This window comes from Myotis yumanensis, unplaced genomic scaffold, assembly GCF_028538775.1.
Source record: "Myotis yumanensis isolate MYYU_CA2020_CCGP unplaced genomic scaffold, mMyoYum1.0.hap1 SCAF_2, whole genome shotgun sequence".
Lineage (NCBI taxonomy): Eukaryota > Metazoa > Chordata > Mammalia > Chiroptera > Vespertilionidae > Myotis > Myotis yumanensis.
Window position 1 is genome coordinate 28,087,288 of NW_027223753.1, and position 19,800 is coordinate 28,107,087.

At 50.0% G+C, this 19,800-nt stretch overlaps 1 protein-coding gene and 1 pseudogene across 4 annotated transcripts; one reads left to right on the forward strand and one right to left on the reverse strand.

The window, feature by feature from the left end:
* Positions 1–119: 119 nt before the first annotated feature.
* TMEM53 (transmembrane protein 53) lies at positions 120–19,204 on the forward strand. 4 transcript variants are annotated; one of them, XM_070404901.1, is made up of 3 exons: positions 120–245; positions 13,497–13,618; positions 17,631–19,204. In XM_070404901.1, exons 1-3 carry the CDS (start codon positions 185–187, stop codon positions 18,282–18,284), a joined length of 837 nt encoding a protein of 278 aa, XP_070261002.1. In that variant the 5' UTR covers positions 120–184; the 3' UTR covers positions 18,285–19,204. The 4 variants fall into 4 exon arrangements, with proteins under 4 accessions (XP_070261002.1, XP_070261004.1, XP_070261005.1 ...); XM_070404903.1 differs by having other exon boundaries at positions 157–245; positions 13,504–13,618; XM_070404902.1 differs by having other exon boundaries at positions 188–258.
* Positions 8,618–9,077, reverse strand: LOC139001745 (U1 small nuclear ribonucleoprotein C-like; annotated as a pseudogene).
* Positions 19,205–19,800: the final 596 nt, after the last annotated feature.

Here is a 19,800-nt window from a genome sequence, read left to right on the forward strand (position 1 = left end):
CAGAGGCTCCGAGAGAGACTCGGTGGTTGCTAGGGTGGGAGGTCACAGAGCGCGCTCAGGGATTGGGCGGCGTTGGGCGAGGTGGGTGGTGATTGGGCAGTGTCCAGGAGGCGCCCGGGTGAGGTGCGAGCGCGCGAGCGGGAGTTCCGGCGGCAGGCCCGTGCGGAGGGCCGGCACCGTCACCATGCCCTCGGCTGAGCTGGACTACATCATCGAGATCCCGGATCAGCCCTGCCGGAGCCGGGGTATGGAATGAGGGTCGGTCCCGTCATGGGGAGGGGACCTAACGAGTCTGTGGGTCGCTAGCGCAACCGTGGCCCCGCCCCTCGCGGCCCCGCCCCCTCGCGGCCAGCCCCCCGCGCAGGGTCCCGCTGGTCTTGGACTCGGTCTGGCTCAGAGAGCTCCGCCCCCTTGTAAGCCCCGCCCCCGGGCGCTCAACCTGTCGGAGCCTCTTCCCTTCCTTGCGTCCTCTGCTCTTTTGGGGCCTTTTTTTTTTGGTTGGTCTTTTCAATCGGAGTTTTCAAGGCCACGCTCTTGTCTTCCTCCTGGTAGCTGAAGGCGGGAGCGCAGGGGCCCTTCTGATTCCTTTGTTTGGGGTCTGGCTTCCCACGTCTAGCCTTTCTGGCTCCGCCCACTATTTTCCCCGGGGACTTCGCGGAAGCCCGGGACACAGAACCCTCATCACTCCCTCCTTTCTACTCTCCAGAGCAGCCCCTGCCGCCAGATAGAAGTCGGTTCACATCCTGACTCCTTCCTTTAGTAGCTGGATGCCCTTTGGCACGCAACCCCCTCTAAACTTCAGTTTCCTCTTCTGCAAAACGGGGATACCGATAGGAACCTCCCTCAAAGGGTTGTTGGTTGCACAACTGAGATTGTTTGTGTTAAGGACCCAGCATAGTGCCTGGAATGGAGTGAGGTTAGTGATTAGCATTATTCTTCTCCCTAGAGTCATATCATTAAAGGAAGGTGTGTGGGAGGCTCCCTAAAATTAGTAGCTTGTAGGGTAGGCCTGGGTCCTTGGCAGTGTGAGTAGGATTAGGGGCCCAGAGAATGGAAGGTTGGGCCCTGACTCGGAATTATGGTGCAGGAGCCTTGAAGTACACGCCAGCCAAGGCCCAGCATATCTCTCCCCTGCATCACCCCACACCGCCTTCACGCCTCCGGTCTCACTGCCACAGCTCAGCCTCATATGCAGAGGTTTGATCTTATCACCGCCCTGTGTAAAACCCTTCATTGGCTCCTTATTGCCCTCAGGATAAATCAAGTCCGGATTCCTTAACATGGCATTCAAAGTCCTTCATAATTTATCAGCCCCTGCTTGCCTCTTTGGTCACCACGTCCTTCCACTGTTCAATTTGAGTTTTATGTTCTGGCACCCGAACTGCTTGTGATTCTCCACGCATGTTTTGCTTCCTTGCCTTTGCCTCTGCTGTTTCCTGTGTCTGGAATGCCCTTTCCCCTCTGCTGCCCCACACTGCTCCCTGGCTTGTCCGGCTCATCATTTCAGGCTTAGCTCAGATGTTGTTTCCTTCAGGGGAGACTTCCCACACCCCTCCCGTAGCACCTGGTGTTCCTTGGTTGGGGTCTAAGAGAGGAGGCAGCCGCTGGGCTCCCACAGAACAAATGGCTCTAGACCAGCTGTGTTTCCCTGGAGCTGGGCTCAGGGAAACCTGATCTGTTGGCTTAGGGCTCTTGGGCTAATAGATGTAAACGTGCTTTTGGAAAGTTTTGGCGTCAGGGGGAGATGAAGCCAGGTAATAACTCTTGTCCTTGGAGAGCCTTCAGCTGCAAAGGACTGGAGCTTGCCTTCTGCATGGCCAGGAAGGCAGAAGTTCTCTCTCAGCCCCCGTGGCAGCCTGGTGGTCTTGGTTAGTATTTCAGATCTACCTCTTACTGGGTCTATGGCTTGGTAAGTTGTTGAGCCTCTCCGAGCCTCAGATGTCTCCACTGTAAAATGGTAATAATAATAATAATGCCTACTCCAGGGATTGTGAGGGTTAACAAGATAGTGACTGGATGTATGTGCCTGGCACATTGTTGGTGTATTTTCTCTGCTTGTGGCTCCCCTCGCTGCTTGAGGAGACTGGGTCCTAGAATTGAAAGAAATCTTGGGGCCATTTTGTTCTGCATCCTTTTGCTAGCGTGAGGGCATTCTGTTGCTACCGGACCCTTCGCTGACAGCTTTCTCCCAAACATCCTGGCCTGTGGGAGGCAACGGGGATTGTTAGAAAGCCCTTCCCTTTCTTGACCCACAATAGGCCTTCCTGCCATTTCCTCTTTCAGTTCAGCATTTTCTGTGTCCTGGCCGTGTGTTAGTTGCTGGTGCCTCAGAAGTGACTCATACACAGACTCCCTTTAGGGAGCTGTGGTTTCGGGAAGGGGTGAGGTTTATAAGCAGCTGGTTTCACAGTGATGTAACTGGAAGGCTAGAGGGTCGTGGTGGCTTCAACACTAATTTCTCTTCCTCTCTCCAGAGTACAGCTTCATGCCTTCCTCAAATTTCTTCTCCAAGAGAAATGCCTCCAGGGCCTTCCTCTGTCCCTTCTCTGATGTGGTTCTAACAATCTCCTTCTTGCTCCTCTGGACTGGCTTTAGTTCATCGTGCCTTTCTCTCAAAGTGCATACCCCGGAGCTGAGCTGGAGGTTGTAGGAATTCTCAGAAGGAGGAAACAGCACTGTGATCCCCTGAATCCATTTGCTTCCCATCTGCAGAGAGCTCCCCTCCAGGCTGACATGGCTTCACACAGGGACAGTTTTTGGGGACCCCAGAGCTTGTCCTCCAAATTTTGCATTTACTGTTTAATGGTGGAGAAGTGTGTGGGACAGTCATATTTGGTTTCTGGAATTGCTTTCCCCGTATATTTGAACATCAAACGCAGAGCCCAGCACTGCAGTGAGTCGACAGAGAGGTGAGCAGCTGCTGCTGGCACATCAGTTAGCGGGAAGGCAGCTGCAAACCCGGGGTCATTCAGAGCCCAGGCTGAGCCGGCCGGCGCAGATCCCTCCTGGGAATCCCACCACGAGTATACGTGCCTGCCCATGCCGAGGGGCGTCTGTCTGGTCCTTCACTGAGCCGTTCCCTTGACCTGGAATCTCTCACAACCCACCCACTCTTCTTCTCTGACCGGTGATCCCCTGCACCTCCTAATACCCTGTTTTCATCTCATTTCTGTGGGGAAATACCTTGTCCCAGGTTATCCCAGATTTCAACTCAGGAGCCCCACTCCTTAGCTTTTGCATCAGCTTTCAGTTGCCATTAGGAAATGTTGCTTGAGTACAGTTCCATTTCTAGGAAACAATTAAGGACATGCACAAAGAAAGAGGTGTCCAGTAAAGTATTTTTATAATAGCAGAAAAACTGGAAACAACATCATGTCTAATAATGGGAGATTGGTCACCATAAATTATGAAATATTCTATAGCTGCTCTGCAGCCACTAAAAAGAATGGGGTAGAAATATATAAACTGACAGGGAGAGATGTTCACAATATATTGCTAAATCGAAGAAAGCAGATTACAAAACAGTATGATTCCAATTTTATTAGATATTCATTTTCTCCTATTCTACAGTGAGCATGCTTTCCTCCTGAAGTAATAATAATAATTTTGATTTATTGAACTCTCTCTCTATGCCAGGTACCATGCTAAGCCCTTTATAGTCATTATCTTACTTCATCCTTTGTATTATTATCCCCATTTCACAGATAAGGAAATGAAAGCTTAGAGAACTTGCTCAAGATCTCCTTCCTAGTTATTAGTGGCAGAGCCAGAGATTTGAACCCGTTTATTGTTCTACATACTATGTACCCTTAGGTACTATGCTACTCTCCTATGCTGTTATTTCAAAAAGTAAAAAAAAAAAAAAAAATTAAATTTAAAATAAAGTAATTTGGTTTAAATATAGGAACTCTAAGACTCTAGAAAATATTTCTGGGCAGTAGACAATTTGGGTATCCTTTTATTCTTCACATTTAAAAAAGAAAACAGAGGTTCTTTGTGTTTTGAGTCTGGCTTACAGATAAAAAGCACATGTTGTGCCACAACTCTTATGTCTTGTCAGCCCTTTCCTTTGTCATTGCCGTGTGCCCCTGGGGTGTGCACAATCTAATTTATGCTTCAGCTTTATGACTTGAACTGTTGTACAATATAGGTATCTGTAATTCCTGTATTATTGGTGTCAGTGTTATTTTGTTGAGAAATTCTAGAGGACAGGGAGCCCGTGAGATTAAATTGTTTTGTGTGGTGCTCAGAAAGTGCCAGGGTTGAAGGGAATACTTCTGCCAGGCTTGATCTCTGTGACTTTTCAACTGCTTTGGCTCTCTGAAACACCCTCCCCCCATTTTAAAAAATAACATTTTAACTCTTATTGCAAAAGTGATACATACTGATTTTAGAAAATGGGTCAAAAATACCATGAAAAAAAAGTTGCCTCTAGTCCCAGAAATAATTGCTATTAATCTTTGATGTATTTTTCTGTGCATATATGCATATATACAAATATAAATATATGTGTATTCTGTTGTTTATACTGCTTTTCAACTTGCTTTTCCACATTGTATTACTTTTACTTTTTAAAATAATAGCATTATTGAGGTATAATTCATGTACCATTAAAATTTACCCTTTTAATATGTACAATTCATTGGCTTTCACAGAATTGTGCAACCATCATCATTGTCTTAATTCCAGAACATTTTCAGCACCTCAACAAGAAACCCTGTATCCATTAATACTCCCTCATTCCCCCCTCCCTTTAGCTGCTAGCAACCGCTGATCTACTTCCTGTCAATGGACTTGCCTGTCCCGGACACTTCATATAAATGGAATCATACAATATATGGTCTTGTGGCTGGCTTCTTTCACTTAGCATTTGATTTCAAAGTTCATCCATGTTATAGCGTGTATCAGTACTTCATTCCTGTTAGGACCAAATAGTATTTCATTGTATGGCTATCACATTTTGTTTATTCACTGATAGGTGATAGACATTTGAATTACTTCCCTTTTTGGCTATCCTATCTAATAAAAGAGTAACATGCAAATTGACCATCACTCCAACACACAAGATGGCCACCCCCATGTAGACACAAGATGGCTGGCAGGGGAGGGCAGTTGGGGAGGGACCAGGCTGGCAGGGGAGGGCAGTTGGGGAGGGACCAGGCTGGCAGGTTAGCAGTTAGGGGGTGATCAGGCAGGCAGGCAGGCGAGCGGTTGGGAGCCAGCAGTCCTGGATTGTGAGAGGGATGTCCGGCTGCCTGTTTAGGCCTGATCCCACCAGGCAGTTGGATATCCCTCGAGGGGTCCCAGATTTGAGAGGATGCAGGCTGGGCTGAGGGACACACAGCGCCCCCCTCCGTGCATGAATTTCGTGCACCAGGCCTCTAGTTATGAATAATGCTGTTATGAACATTTGTGAACATTTTTGTTGACATATGTTTTCACTTCTCTTGGGAGGGTGTATACCTAGGAGTGGAAATGCTGGGTCATACGGTAACTCTATGTTTAATTTTTTGAGAAACTACCAAACTTTTTTCAAAGTGGCTGCACCTTTTTACATTCTCACCAGCAGTCTCTGAGGGTCCTGATCTCTTCACATCCTCACCAGCCCTTTTACTATCTGACTTTTAAAATTTTTATTAATCCTCACCCAAGGGATGAGGATATTTTTTCCATTGATTCTTAGAGAGAGTGGAAGGGGTAGAGAGAGAGAGAAACATCAATGTGAGAAACATATTGATTGGTTGCCTCCCACACACGTTCCAACTGGGGGTGAGGATCAAATCTGCAACCCAGGTATATGCCCTTAACTGGGAATCAAACCCGAGACCCTTCAGTGAGCAGGCCAACGCTCTAACCATCAAGCAGCACTGGCCAGGGCACTATCTGACTTTTTGATTATAACCATCCTGGTGGGTATAAGATGGCATCTCATTGTGGTTTTGATTTTCATTTTTCTAATGCTTATGATGTTGAGCATCTTTTCATGTGCTATTGGCCTTTCATATGTCTTTGGAGGAGTGTTTCTTCAAGGCCTTTGCCCATTTTAAAATTGGGTTATTTGTCTTTTTATTGTTGAATTGTTAAGAGGTTTTAATATATCCTGGATACAAGCCCCTTGTCAGATACATGATTTGCAAATATTTTCTCCCATTCTGCGGATTTTGTTGTTGTTGTTAGTTCTCACCCAAGGATATTTTCCCATTGATTTTAGAGAGAGTGGAAGGGAGGAGGAGAGACAGAGAGAGAGAAACATCTCACATCGATGGGTTGCCTCCCACACAGGGATCCAGCCGGCAACCAAAGTACGTGTCCCTGACTGGAATCGAACCAGGGACCCTTCAGTCCGTGGGTCGACGCTCTATTCACTGAGCCAAACTGGCTAAGGTTTTTCTTCTTCACTTTTTGATGGTGTCGTTTGAAATACCAAAGTTCAATTTTTATGAAGTCCCAATTTATCTACTTTTTCTTTTATTCTTTTTTTTTTTTTTTTTTTTTTTAATTAAATCTTTATTGTTCTGATTATTACATTTGTTCCTCTTTTTTCCCCCCATAACTCCCCTCCTTCCAGCTCCCACCCCACCCTCCACCCTCACTCCCCACCCACTGTGTTCATCCATAGGTGCATGATTTTTGTCCAGTCACTTCCCGCATCTCCCACACCCCTTTTTCCCCCAAGAATAGTCAGTCTATTCCCTTTCTATGTCCCTGATTCTATTATAATCACCAGTTCATTCTGTACATCAGGTTATTTATTCACTTGATTCTTAGATTCATTTGTTGATAGATGCATGTTTGTTGTTCATAATTTGTATCTTTACCTTTTTCTTCTTCTTCCTCTTCTTAAAGGATACCTTTCAGCATTTCATATAATACTGGTTTGGCGGTGATGAACTCCTTTAGTTTTTCCTTATCTGTGAAGCTCTTTATCTGACCTTCAATTCTGAATGATAGCTTTGCTGGATAAAGTAATCTTGGTTGTAGGTTCTTGGTATTCAGCACTTTGAAAATTTCTTGCCATTCCCTTCTGGCCTGCAAAGTTTCTGTTGAGAAATCAGCTGACAGTCGTATGGGTATTCCCTTGTAGGTAATTGAGCCTCTTTCTCTTGCTGCTTTTAAGATTTTCTCTTTGTCTTTTGCTCTTGGCATTTTAATGATGATGTGTCTTGGTGTGGTCCTCTTTGGATTCCTTTTGTTTGGGGTTCTCTTCGCTTCTTGGACCTGTAAGTCCATTTCTTTCACCAGGTGGGGGAAGTTTTCTGCCATTATTTCTTGAAATAGGTTTTCAATATCTTGCTGTCTCTCATCTTCTGGCACTCCAATGACTCTGATATTAGACCGCTTAAAGCTGTCCCAGAGGCTCCTTACACTATCTTCACACTTTCGGATTCTTTTTTCATTTTGCTTTTCCAATTGGGTGTTTTTTGTCGAATCTTTGGTTTGATTATTGTACTCCTCTGGTCTGCTATTGGGTATAATATTCTTTATTTCAGTCCGTGTATGCTTACTTTCTAATTTCTTTATCGTAGCATCGAGGGTCTCATTAGTTTTCGTGAGGTTCTGCACAAATTTATGGCAAGCCCTCAAAATTGCGATTCTTAGCTCCATATCCTCCATTTCTGTCATGTTTTTTTGTCTCCGCATCTTTTATGCTTTCTTGGTGCACCCCCTTGTGGTCTCTGTGCGCAGTCTTGTTCTAGCCAAGCCTTAATTGTTGTAGTTAACACTAGAGGGATTTGACCCTCAGGCCGACTGGCTATAGGAATCAGCTGTGCGGAAAAGTCTGTCTTCTGGGGAGGCGCTAATCCAGCCTTTGCCTGAGGCGATCGGCAAATGGCTGTGCGCAGGCTTTGGGCGGGGCAGGATCAACAGGGCGGGCGGAGGGAGCAGTTATGGCCACGCTCAGTCCCGTTCCCAGAGGCTCTGCTTCTCAGAACCCCGGCAGCCGCTGCAAACCTCGGAGAGAAAGCTGCCCTCAGGTTCCAACTGATGCCGGGTAATCCCGCTTCTCCCGTTTGAGTCTGGGTCCCTAGAGACTCGCCCGGATCTGGAGCCCAGAGTCTGAGACTCACTCCCGACAGAAAACGACAACCGCGCCCTCAGCCACCAGCCCGCTTTGCGCGCGCACCTCGGTACCTTTGTATTTTCCACACTGCGCCGCCTCTGAGCCTCGATTTGCTGTTCTCTTTCCTTCTAGTTGTAGAGTCTCTCTTCAGCCAGCCTTCCTGTGGTTCTGGGTGATGTCCGTTCAGTCTTTTAGTTGTATTTTTGAAATGGTTGTTTGCGGCAGCGGTCTCCGGTGTTTACCTACGCCGCCATCTTGGTCCCCTCTACTTTTTCTTTTATTCTTTATACTTTTGCTCATGTCTAAGAAACCGTTGCCTTATCCAAGGTCATAAAGATGTGCTCCTATATCTATATTTTTTAACTAAAAGAGTTGACAGTTTCATTTTCACATTTCACAATACAAATGAGAATTGCTTCTTTTGGTCCCATACTCCCCTCTCTTAGATGGGGGTGCCTTTTCCTTATCTGATGTTAGAAAACACCCAGAGTCACCACAATCTCCCGTGAATTAGAACAAGTAAGAGAAACTGATAGAAAGAGGCTCCCTCGCTCCTTATCTGTCTGGTCGAGTCATTCTGGGCCGAGCGGGCGCCCTCATGGGACGGGGGGAAGGTCCCGTCCTTGGGGGCCCAGGCATCCTTGGCATGTGCTCTCCCCTGGGCGGCCTCGTTCCAGGAGCAGGTCCCACTGGCACCATCCCAGGAGGAGGCATCATGGAAGGGCCCCCCCATGTGGGGTGCTGGCGTCATACGAGGGCGGGGTGGACCGGAAGGCTGTGGGGAGGTGGGAACATCACCCCTGCAGGAGGAGGAGCAGGGTGGAGTAGGAGGTGTCTAGCTTCCCTTGCTGAAATGCTGCGGTTGTTTTGTCAATCAGGCTCTGAGCCTGCTCTTCCATCCATTTCTGAGAGGTTTTCACACTCTCTCTGTTTCCGACCACGGCAGGGTCTTTCTCCCAGATGGACAGTTGTGAGTGAGGTATGTGTCACAGGAGTCACAATAGAACATAAGCATGATGTTCTGCAGGCCCTTGGCCACTCCGTGACTGCGTCGCTGGAAATGACGCACGCAGCCAGCCAGTGCCAACCGACTCCTGTATTTTATCCTAAGTGTTAGCTCTTACATTTTGTGTCTGTGATCTGCTTAACGTTTTATTAAATATTTCCATGAAACATTTTTCTTTCTTAGAAGTGGAATTCCTAAGTCAAATGTTGTATGTTTTTGAGACTTTTGATACTTTTGTTCCAAAATTGTCGTGACTCTCTTCTCCCTGTCATTTCCCTCCTCGTCCTACCTGTCTCCCGCTGCTCTGGTTGGGGTCTTTGCCATCTCTTGCCTTGTGTGATACAGTAGTCTCCCGATGGTTCCTAATGGGCACTTTCCAGGCAGTGATGAGTGCCGTGGCTGGTGATGGTGGGTGCTGTGACTGCAGAGGAGGCCCTCGAACCCCGTCTGCTGATTTGCGATGGGGGTGAGAAGGGGTGGGGAGGGCATCAAGGGGGCTTCCTGGAAGTGAACAGTGAGCTGACCCAGAAGGTGGAGTGGGCATTAGCAAAACATAAACACGGAGCATCAGCATCAGCGGGGAGTAAGGGGAGTAAGGCGCTTGTGAGGTCCGGAGGTGGAGGCAGTGTGGCGCGGCGGCCCAGGGATGGACGCGGCTCTGCCACTTCCCGGCGGCATGTTCTTGCAGGGGGACTTATTACCCTCTCTGTGCTTCAGTTTTCTCACCTGTCAAAGGGAGGCAATAGCTCACAGTAGTAGCTCACTCCTGGGATGGTTGCAGGACCAAATGAGGCAGCAAATGTTGAGGTTCTGGCTGGTGTGACCGGTCCCCTGAGGAGGAACAGGTGGAGCAGGTCAGTGCTGGACCTGTTGATGCAGGGGTCCTCAAACTACGGCCCGCGGGCCACATGCAAATACAAATATTGTATTTGTTCCCGTTTTGTTTTTTTTACTTTAAAATAAGATACGTGCAGTGTGCATAGGAATTTGTTCATAGTTTTTTTAAAACTATATTCCGGCCCTCCAACGGTCTGAAGGACAGTGAACTGGCCCCCTGTTTAAAGAGTTTGAGGACCCCTGTGTTGATGTAGAGAGGCAGCTGCATGTACAGGTTTGGAGCTGAGCCATATAAATTGGTTAAGATCGGGCCTTGGGGTTTGGCTGAGAAAGTGGTTATAAGCTGGTCTCTAGGCCGCTGGGGTTTGGGTTCCAGCTTCACTGCTTAGTTGTGTAATTTTGAGCAGGTTATTTACTATCTCCATGGCTTAGTTTTTCATCTGTAAAATGAGAATAATAACAGTTTCTTGTTCATAGGATTGTTGTGAAGACAAAGTGAGTTGATAGGTAAAGTGCTTAGAATACTGCCTGACACATAATGCTCTTTTTGCTGTTATTGTTTTTCTCTGTAATGGGAAAGAGGGGGAGGGTAGGCGCTGGAAGGAAATGTGGACCTCGGAGAGTTTTATGGTTTAGGAACAAGGTGGGCCGTGGTAAGCCTTGGTGTACTTGCAGGAGGCTGAGCCAGTGCCTGTCTTCAGGCCTGAGGGGCATGGCTGGAGATGTCAGCAGGGGGAGGGGAGAGGAGCAGGGGCTTTCACAAGAGTGTAGGAATCATGATCCCGATGTGGCCATAAATAACAGTAGCCGTCGTCGTTACTTTTATGGCTGGAAAGGGCCGTGGGTAACAAGGAGAATGCCAGCTCTTCCTCCTTGGATCCATCCTTCACTTCCCAGCCGTGTGTTCCTTCGGCACGAGGGCCTGAATGTGCCAGCTACAGTGCTGGGCGCTGGGGGTGTGGTGCTGAACACGACATACCCAGGTCCTGCCTTCACGGAGCCCGCTGGCTAAGACATTAAACAAATAATTGTGCAAGTCCTTAATCAGTACAGATTGGATCATGCCGTTCCCCAGTTCCGGAATCTTCACTCGTTCTCTACTGCTGTGGAATAAAGTCCGGACTCCTCAGCATGGTGTGAAGGCCCTGCGGGATTGGGGCCAGTCCCACTCTCGGCAGCTCTCCTGACCGTTGGTGCTGCTCCCTCACCGAGGAGCTCGCCCCCAGGACTGCTTGCTGTGCCCAGGCCGATTGTAACGTCTCCATAGCCCCTGCCCCTGCCCGCTCTGTACCTGGCATGCTCCCGCTAGTCCTTCAAGGCCGGAACAGCAAATGTGTCTTCCTTTGGGAGGCCTTTCCTGGTCACGGTCACTCTCAGCCATGCTCCCAGAGCACCTTGGACTTCCTGGATTATAGCACTTCATGTATAGAATCAAAAGGAGCCATGTGCCTCTAGGGGAGGAGGTCATGCCAAAGGCTCTGAGTTAAGAGTGGGCACAGGAAGTAGGGCACGGGGAGGAGAATGTGTTGGGGAGTGGGAGGTGCCCACAGGTGCAGAGTACCTGTGGCTCAGCGGGCAGCCTTGAATGCCTGGCAGGAGTGGAGGGACCGGTCTCCCCCCTTTAGGAACATGACAGAAAGCTTGGGCTCTGGGAGTAGGCAGTGAATTCATGGAGTTCATAAGCTGAGTTTCTTCATGGAGATGCGTATCTGGGGAAGAGCCATTCCTTCGTGAGTCGGTGAAGCCAGGGTGCCAGTACAGCCTGCAGTGGAGCAAATGGAGTTAGAAATCCAGCCATTGGAGAAGGGGCAAGTCCGAGGCCCAGCAGAAGCTGTTGAGCCTTCCCCTACTGGGAATGCGCCATCACTGCTGGTTGGGTGGCCTTAACTTTGGGCGGCTGCCAGGTCATGTGACTTCCCTTGGCTGCCTTCTCTATTTGAGAAAAATTCCAAAGCCCTTCGCTGGTGTCCTGGTGGAGACCCATGGAGGGGACCCTCTAGGCTGGGGAGGGGAGCCGATGCTCAGAAGCTCACAGAAGTAAGGGAGCCTCCCTGGGGTGGGCCTCAGGAACCCAGCTGCTGGGTCTCGGAGATTCAAAGGCAGATCCGAACCAGAGCTGCCTGGCAGAGGTCGGGGGACACCAAGCCCAGTAAGGAGTGAGAATATTTAGAGTGGCCCGAGTTAGAGCAGTGGGAGGGCTGGCAGGCGTCAGCAAGGGACCGAGGCGCTGGCAGCTCCTGCTGCAGGCTGAGTTGCAGCCCAGCCCGGGATCCCCGTGGGTGCAGGCAGTTAATCTCCGAAGGCTGGAGTCACCACTGCTGGAGAGCAGGAACATTGAACTTTTCAATCACATTAATTTCCACAGGAAATTGTTGTCTTCCTTTTGTCCAAAGGTTAGTGATTTATATTTACCATCCTCTTAACTAGCCTTGAAATTTACTGTTGCCAGGTCACCACTGGCCTCCATAAATCTCAGGGTGGCAGCTGAACATAGCCAAGTGGCTTGATCCTTGGAAGGGCACAGCCCAGTCCTTGCGGGAGGGCAGATAACTAGCAGTCCCTGCACAGAAGTCCCCTGAGGAGGTGGCACTCCCTCGGCAGGGGAAACGAGATGGGTTCTGACTAACAAGGATGCAGGGAGGCCTCTACAGTAGCAGATACAGAGCAGACAGCTGGCTTGTGCCTCACACATCACTGGAGGAGGCATGCTTCTAGTTATGGACAGAGCTGGTGGATGGGGAGCAGGGGCCTGTGTGACCCTAGGCAAGTCACCTAACCACTCTGTGCCTCAATTTACACCTGTAATAATATTCCTCTTAGTGTTGTTATGAGGTTAAACCTCATTAAATATCAGCTAATATTCTCTGGCAAGACAGGGAGGTAGTTTGGAATGGGCCTCGGAGTCGGTCTGCTTACACTGTGCCACCATTTCTCTTTTTAAGACCCTCTTCTTCCATCTGTTTGTGTAATTAGGACAGGGGCTGCTAAACTTTTTCTGTAAAGAGCCAACAAGTATTTTATGCTCTGTGAACCGTAGGGTCTTTGTTGCAACTACTCAGCTCTGCTGTGTTATCCTGAAAACAAGAAGTAAAATGAATGTGGCTGTGTTCCAATAAAACTTTATTTGTGGACACTCAAATTTATATTTCTTACAATTTTCATGTGTCACAAAATATTCCTCTTCTTTTGATTTTTTAAAACCACTTAAAAATGTAAAAAGTATTTTTAGCTCATAGATCATACAAAAACAGACCATGGCTGGCTTTGGCCTATGGCGTGTAGTTTGCCGGCCCCTGGATTGGAAGGTGAGGTTGCATGGAGAAAGTGTTCACTTTTCTCACCTGGGTTGTGTCTTTGAGTCACTAAGGAAAGCCTCAGGTGGGTTTTTCCAATGACCCTGTAGTGCCTGCCTCTTGAGGGGCCACCTGAAGCAGCGGGCAGAGGAGGAGCCTGTGGGAACCTGAGACAGGGGCTGGCGAGTGCCTGGGCTGCTACCTTCCTTCCCTGCCTGCAGCCAGAGTGGTGCTGACTCTGGATTGGCCAGTCACTCCCACCTCAACGCCAGTACTGATGGTAACCCGTCTGTTTCAGAGAACAGCCCCAGCCAAGGTGGGAAGGAGGCGGGGACTCGACAGCCTTTGGTGATTCTCTTGGGCTGGGGTGGCTGCACAGACAAGAACCTTGCCAAGTACAGCGCCATCTACCACAAAAGGGTGAGTACTGCAGGCTGTGGACACGCTTGCTGGGGCCCTGCTCTGGGCTGCAGCGAAGATAGGAACAGGCCTGTGAGGAGGATGCTGGGGTCATGGGTCTTTGGTAGGGTTATCCCCTCTTTGCTGCCAGCTTTGTGGCCTAGTCTGTCTCCTTCATCCCCCTGACCTGCTTCCCCTGCCTTCCTTCCTCCCCATCCCCCACAGTGGACAGCCCAGCCCTGATGTGCTCCCGGTAGTGGAGTCGCCCAGACCTCAAGTTTCTGTTGGTTGATACTGCCTATCTGGGCCAGTGTGCTGGGCATAATGTGTTGCAGTGTCAGGACCTTGGAGTTGGTGGTGCCCCTGGAGGGAAGTTGATGGATCAAGGAGCTTGTTAGGAGGTGGAATGGTAGATTAGTGAGCAACTGGGTGTGGGCACAGGGAGAGGGAGGGGTCCAGGGTAATGCCAGGGTTCTGGCTGCGGCAGTTCCTGAGTAGAGGGCGGGGTTTTTTGAGACAAGGAACCCTGAGGAGAAGCCATAGGTCCTGGGTGGATGAGCTTCCCCCAGGGAGTATGTAGAGGGCAAGGAGAAGAGGGCCTAAGACAGCTCTGAGGAGCCCACCGTTAAAGGAGTGGAAGATGGAGAAGGTCCTACGAGGAAAGGAGGGGTGGCCAAAGAGGGACAAGAAAACCCAGGAAAGTTTGGGAATCCACAGAATCTTTGGGAAACGGCCACTATAGAGGTGAGAGGAAAGATGTTACTGAGGCAGAGGCACGGGGAGACAGGGAAGGAGCAAAGCTGGGGAAGGCAGAGGGCTGAGGTGGCAGGGCCAGTGGAGGGGTCTTCTGGGAAAGGAAGGGGTCCCTTTACCCGGTAGTTGGGAGAACAGGATGGGTTTGGAGAAAAATGTGTCTCAACTCCAAACTCCTAATACTTTATTATTTAAAAGAAAATAAAAACACCATATTCTACCGCCTAGCGATTACCTTTGTTTACACGTTAGTATATATCCTTTCAGCTTTTCTCTGTGTCGGTTTCTTTTCTTTACCTAAATGAGATCTATTGACTATACTATTTTACAGCCTGCTTTTTTTCAGATTTTGATCTCCACCTTCTCAGGTTAATAAATTTTCATCTCATCTAGTTTCCAGTCTGCATTCAGATTCTCTAGTAGTCCCCAAAGTGTCCTTTATAGCTGATTTGCCCAAATCAGAATCTAATTGAGGATCACCCATTGCATCTAATTCCTTGACCTTTTAAATCTAGAACAGTTTTCATGATAACAACTTATTGAAGAGCCTGGGCTACCAAAGAATATATCTAGGAGTGTGTGTGATCCCAAATGCTGCTGGAAGGGAAGTACGAGGGGACTGAAAGCCGTCATGGGTTAGACCAGTGGTCGGCAAACTCATTAGTCAACAGAGCCAAATATCAACAGTACAACGATTGAAATTTCTTTTGAGAGCCAAATTTTTTAAACTTAAACTATATAGGTAGGTACATTGTTATTAACTTAATTAGGGTACTCCTAAGGCTTAGGAAGAGCCACACTCAAGGGGCCAAAGAGCCGCATGTGGCTCGAGAGCTGCAGTTTGCCGACCACGGGACCGTTAGACCATTTGGGAGAATATGATGACCTTCACAAGAGCAGGGCAGTTGTCATATTGGAGCCAGTGGAAGGGATGCGGTGGAGAGGAGGGTGGCTGTCAGAATTGGTTTAGGAGGGTGAAGAAAAGGTGGGATAGAGTTAGAGGGGAACATAGTGTAAAGCAGAAGCTTTTTTATTTTTTAAATGAGATTAGTCTGTGCAGGAATCTAGGGAGAGGAAGAGACTGAAATACAGGAGAGAGTGGTGAGTGACAGAGCAGGGCCTTGTCCTGGGACTGAGCATGTGCAGAGATATTTCACAACTTCCTGGGGACCTTCTGCATCTTCCACTCCTTTAATTCTGGTTGACTTTGGGGGAGAGAGAAGAGACTGGGATCTGACATGCAGCGAGACCCAGGTCCTTGGTGCAGGGACTTACACGAGCATCGGACTGGGGAGGTGGCAGCAGAGATGCCAGGCACCTTGGAAGCCTCCAAGTGAAGCCCAGACCTGTGGGTACCGGGAGGCTCGGTGTGTGTGGGCCCTTCATAGGGAGTGGTACATGTGACTCATTCCCAGGGGATGTGGAGTTAGGGGGACGCCATGTGTGCCCTCAAAGATGGTGTTCACGGGAATCGCTGAGGTGACGTCTGAGCCGACAGGTAGTTTTCCGCACCTGAATGCTCCTGGGGAGGAGTGCGTGCACCGTGAACGTGTGCGCTCGCCAGTGGTGTATGTGTTTGTGGGTGTGTGTTGGCAGCTGTGCCTTTTCGTGCACTCCCAGGTGCTGCGGTGGGTGCACCCTAGTGAGTGGTGGGCGCCTTGGTTGTCTGCCCCTGTGGGATATGTGGTGGATGGGCTCTGTTTAGTCCGGGAGTCACGTGTGTGGTAGTGAGGTGGGATGTGCTTGCACTTGTGGGCGATGCTGTGTGTGGGTTGGGGGTGGGTGGGAAGATATTTCACAACTTCCTGGGGAGTGAGAACAGAGCACTCTGTGGAATTTCCATAGCTAAGGGCCAGGTGGCAGCGGGACCCCCTCCGATAAGAGCAGTGCCAGGAGCAGTTAGGGCAAGTGTCAGATTGGAGGGAGGAAGTCGAGAGTTACCTCAGCTGACCATCCCTGTTTGGCCATGGGTCATTCAAGTAGTAGTCCTACCATCACGAATTACTGCTACTGTTAGTCGAGAATTTACTTTGTACCAGGTGCTGTTTGGGGCACTTGAGATACATTTTTTCATTTAATTTTCACCATAACCCTGAGATGGATGGAGACACAGACTCAGAAAAATGAAGTCCATACTGTTAATAAGTGGGGCTGGAAATTGAACCCAGCCCTGTCTGACCCTAGAGCAGTGGTTCTCAACCTTCTGGCCCTTTAAATACAGTTCCTCATGTGACCCAACCATAAAATTAATTTCGTTGCTACTTCATAACTGTAATGTTGCTACTGTTATGAATCTTAATGTAAATATCTGATATGCAGGATGGTCTTAGGCGACCCCTGTGAAAGGGTCGTTCGACCGCCAAAGGGGTCACGACCCACAGGTTGAGAACCGCTGCCCTAGAGCCTGCCTAACTCTGAGGCCCTTAACAAAGGGCCCTGAGTCTCTAGAACAAGTTAATGAGAAGGGATTCCTTGAATGGAAAGTGAGCTTTGTGAGGAGGTGCCAGAGGGTAGGATCAGGCTGGGGCAGGGACTGTGATCTCTGTTCCAAGTAATGAGACTCAGGCCTGGAGACTTGGTCCACGTATTGAGGGGTACATCAACCTAGAGAGAGTTTGGCTCAGATTTTAGAATTTGAGGAACAGCAGCATTTACTATACATGGAATTTCAGGGCAAGTGGGAGGAGTGATACCAGGCCTTGGAACCAGACAGATTTGAGTGCCAGGCACCTGATGCCAGAAGGTATGGACTGCCCTCAGGGCCCTGTAGGAAGGTAGCAGTGGCCAGAGACTCATCTGATGTGGGTCTGGCTCAGGAGTGGCCTCTGGTGGTCAAGGCTGGGGCCTGCAGGCTGTGTGTCCCGTTGGGTCTCACAGGGTTCCTCCTTGTGCCTGGGAGGTGGTAGACACAGTGCAGAGGGGAGGTACAGCAACGGAGTGTAGCCAGGCAGCACGCTGAGTAGATGAGAGTGCAGGATCATGGGTGGGAGGGAGACGAAGTGGACCAGAGAGAGGAGACTTCCTTCTGGTCAGCCCAGATGTCTCCAAAGCATGCTCTGGGCTCCAGGCCTCACATACCATCCTGGGCTGAGGGGGCTTGGCCAATGTGAAGTGATTATTCTTCAACCTTCCACTCTGGAAGGCACTGTGTCTGAGCGGTGAGCTGGTGCCTAGCTTCAGCAGAGCCCGGAACACTGCTAGGCTTCTGGGCTTGTGGAAGTTGGAGCTGCTGGACCCCTCTGACCTTAGCTTGTACCCACCCCACCCTATCCCTCCACAGGGCTGCATTGTGATCCGATACACAGCCCCATGGCACATGGTCTTCTTCTCCGAGTCCCTGGGCATCCCTTCACTTCGTGTTTTGGCCCAGAAGCTACTTGAGCTCCTCTTTGATTACGAGATTGAGAAGGAGCCCCTGCTCTTCCACGTCTTCAGCAACGCCGGGGTCATGCTATACCGATACGTGCTGGAGCTCCTGCAGACCCATCGGCGCTTCTGCCACCTGCGTGTGGTGGGCACCATCTTTGACAGCGGTCCTGGTGATAGCAACCTGGTGGGGGCCCTGCGGGCCCTGGCAGCCGTCCTGGAGCACCGGCCTGCTGCGCTGCGCCTGCTGCTCCTGGTGGCCTTCGCCCTGGTGGCAGGCCTGTTCCATGTCCTGCTCGCTCCACTCACTGCGCTCTTCCATACCCACTTCTATGACAGGCTACTCGATGCAGCCTCTCGCTGGCCCGAGCTGTACCTGTACTCAAGGGCTGACGAAGTGGTCCTAGCCAGGGATGTGGAACGCATGGTGGAGGCACGCCTGGCACACCGGGTCCTGGTGCACTCTGTGGACTTTGTGTCATCTGCTCATGTCAGCCACCTCCGTGACTACCCTACTTACTACACGAGCCTCTGTGTCAACTTCATGCGCAGCTGTGTCCACTGCTGAAGTCCTTGCCCCACCCACCTCACCTCTGCACCAGAAATAAATGCCTGACACGCCCTCAAAACCTGTATCCATGGATGAGGTCCTCTTCTGGTTCAACTCCCGTCAGCCCTTTGGGACGTCATGGTCTCCCAAGTAAAGAATTCCTTTGGGCCCCTGCCCTGGGAGATAGGTGGTCTGCTTACCCCAGGATCCTAGGCAGGGGCGGTAGTGCCTGGGCGTGTCTCTGCAGGAGCCTGCAGTGTTGTACTTGGAGAAGTGTAGCAGTCAGGATGCTGATTCTTGTGGCATTTGGGCTGTTAGGATTAACCAAGTGGAGGGTGGTGGTGGTGGTGGGGGGGGTGGATAATGAGCCCCAGGGTTACTCTCTGATTTCTTGAATGGAAAGTGAGTTTTGTGAGGAGGTGCCAGAGGGTAGGATTAGGCTGGGGCAGGGACTGTGATCTCTTTTCCAAGGCCCCAGAAAGGCAAAGTCCCACAGCACGAAGCACCATTTCTACGGACCTCACTTGGCAGTTCACTGCCAGGGAGTCGGAGGTAGAAGCCAGATGGAGAGGTGAGGAGGCAGCGGTGGCCGGCCTGCCCAGGTCCACCACACTTTTCCAGGACGCCACTGGGTCCAGGAAAGTTGCAATGTGTGTGTGTAACGGACAGATGGAATGGGGAGCAGAGAGAAGACAGCAGCACCATATGGGAGCTGGGGCAGGTGAAATCAGGAGCCCTGAAGACCAGACCCAGGGCAAGGGCCATTTGGCTGAAATAACAAACTCCCTCATCTCCTTGAGGGCGTCCCACTTGGATTCTCTCTGGGCAGGAGTGGTGCCTTTAGTCTTAGGGTTCTGTATCACCTATCATGTTACAAGTCACTGCTGCACAATGCTGGTACATAGTAGGTATTCAATAAATGTTTGTTGATTGAATGAGCTTACTGTGGTGATCAAGGGGCTTGGGGGGCAGTGATGAGATTTGAAAGTTTGACAGGAAGTGAAGATAGCTGGGAAAACTGGGTGGGAGCTGAGCCCTGATATTTTCGGGCTGATGGGCTGAGGGACTCGGCGAGTTCTACTTGCATCTGGGACCTCTGGAACTGTTGGCAGCGGAGTCCTAGGCTGTGTGGCTGCATTCCTAGCCATGGCCAACAGGTGGCAGTGCTGCCTGTGCCATGAGATGGAGCTCAAAAATCCTACAGCAGGGCGAGCTTCAGGCCCTCACTCTGGGTTAATGTTCCCTATTAGAGGGCATATGGCCCCCAGGGTGGGAGTAATCAGCCATCGAGGACCTACTGAGTCCCAGGCAGGGAGAGGGGAGAGTTGAGACCTGAAAGGAGCCAGCCTGATGGGAACGAGGCATTGCCCACTTGTCTTCCAAACCTTAACCATCACTGTGGCTGTTCCACCTGGACAGGCCACATGTTCCCCTAGAATCTCGGCCTCAGGGTCCTTGTGTTCAGGATATTTGGAGCCATCAAGTTGGGCCTGGGGCTTTGAAGGGCCTCCGCTGGTCTCCATCCAGGGTGATT

Bases quoted from the DNA above. Each gene is read 5' to 3' on its own strand.
- TMEM53 (XM_070404901.1), top strand. From the start codon at position 185: ATGCCCTCGGCTGAGCTGGACTACATCATCGAGATCCCGGATCAGCCC. The intron at 246-13,496 runs GTATGGAATGAG...CGTCTGTTTCAG, and splicing joins TCAGCCCTGCCGGAGCCGGG to AGAACAGCCCCAGCCAAGGT. The intron at 13,619-17,630 runs GTGAGTACTGCA...ATCCCTCCACAG, and splicing joins GCGCCATCTACCACAAAAGG to GGCTGCATTGTGATCCGATA.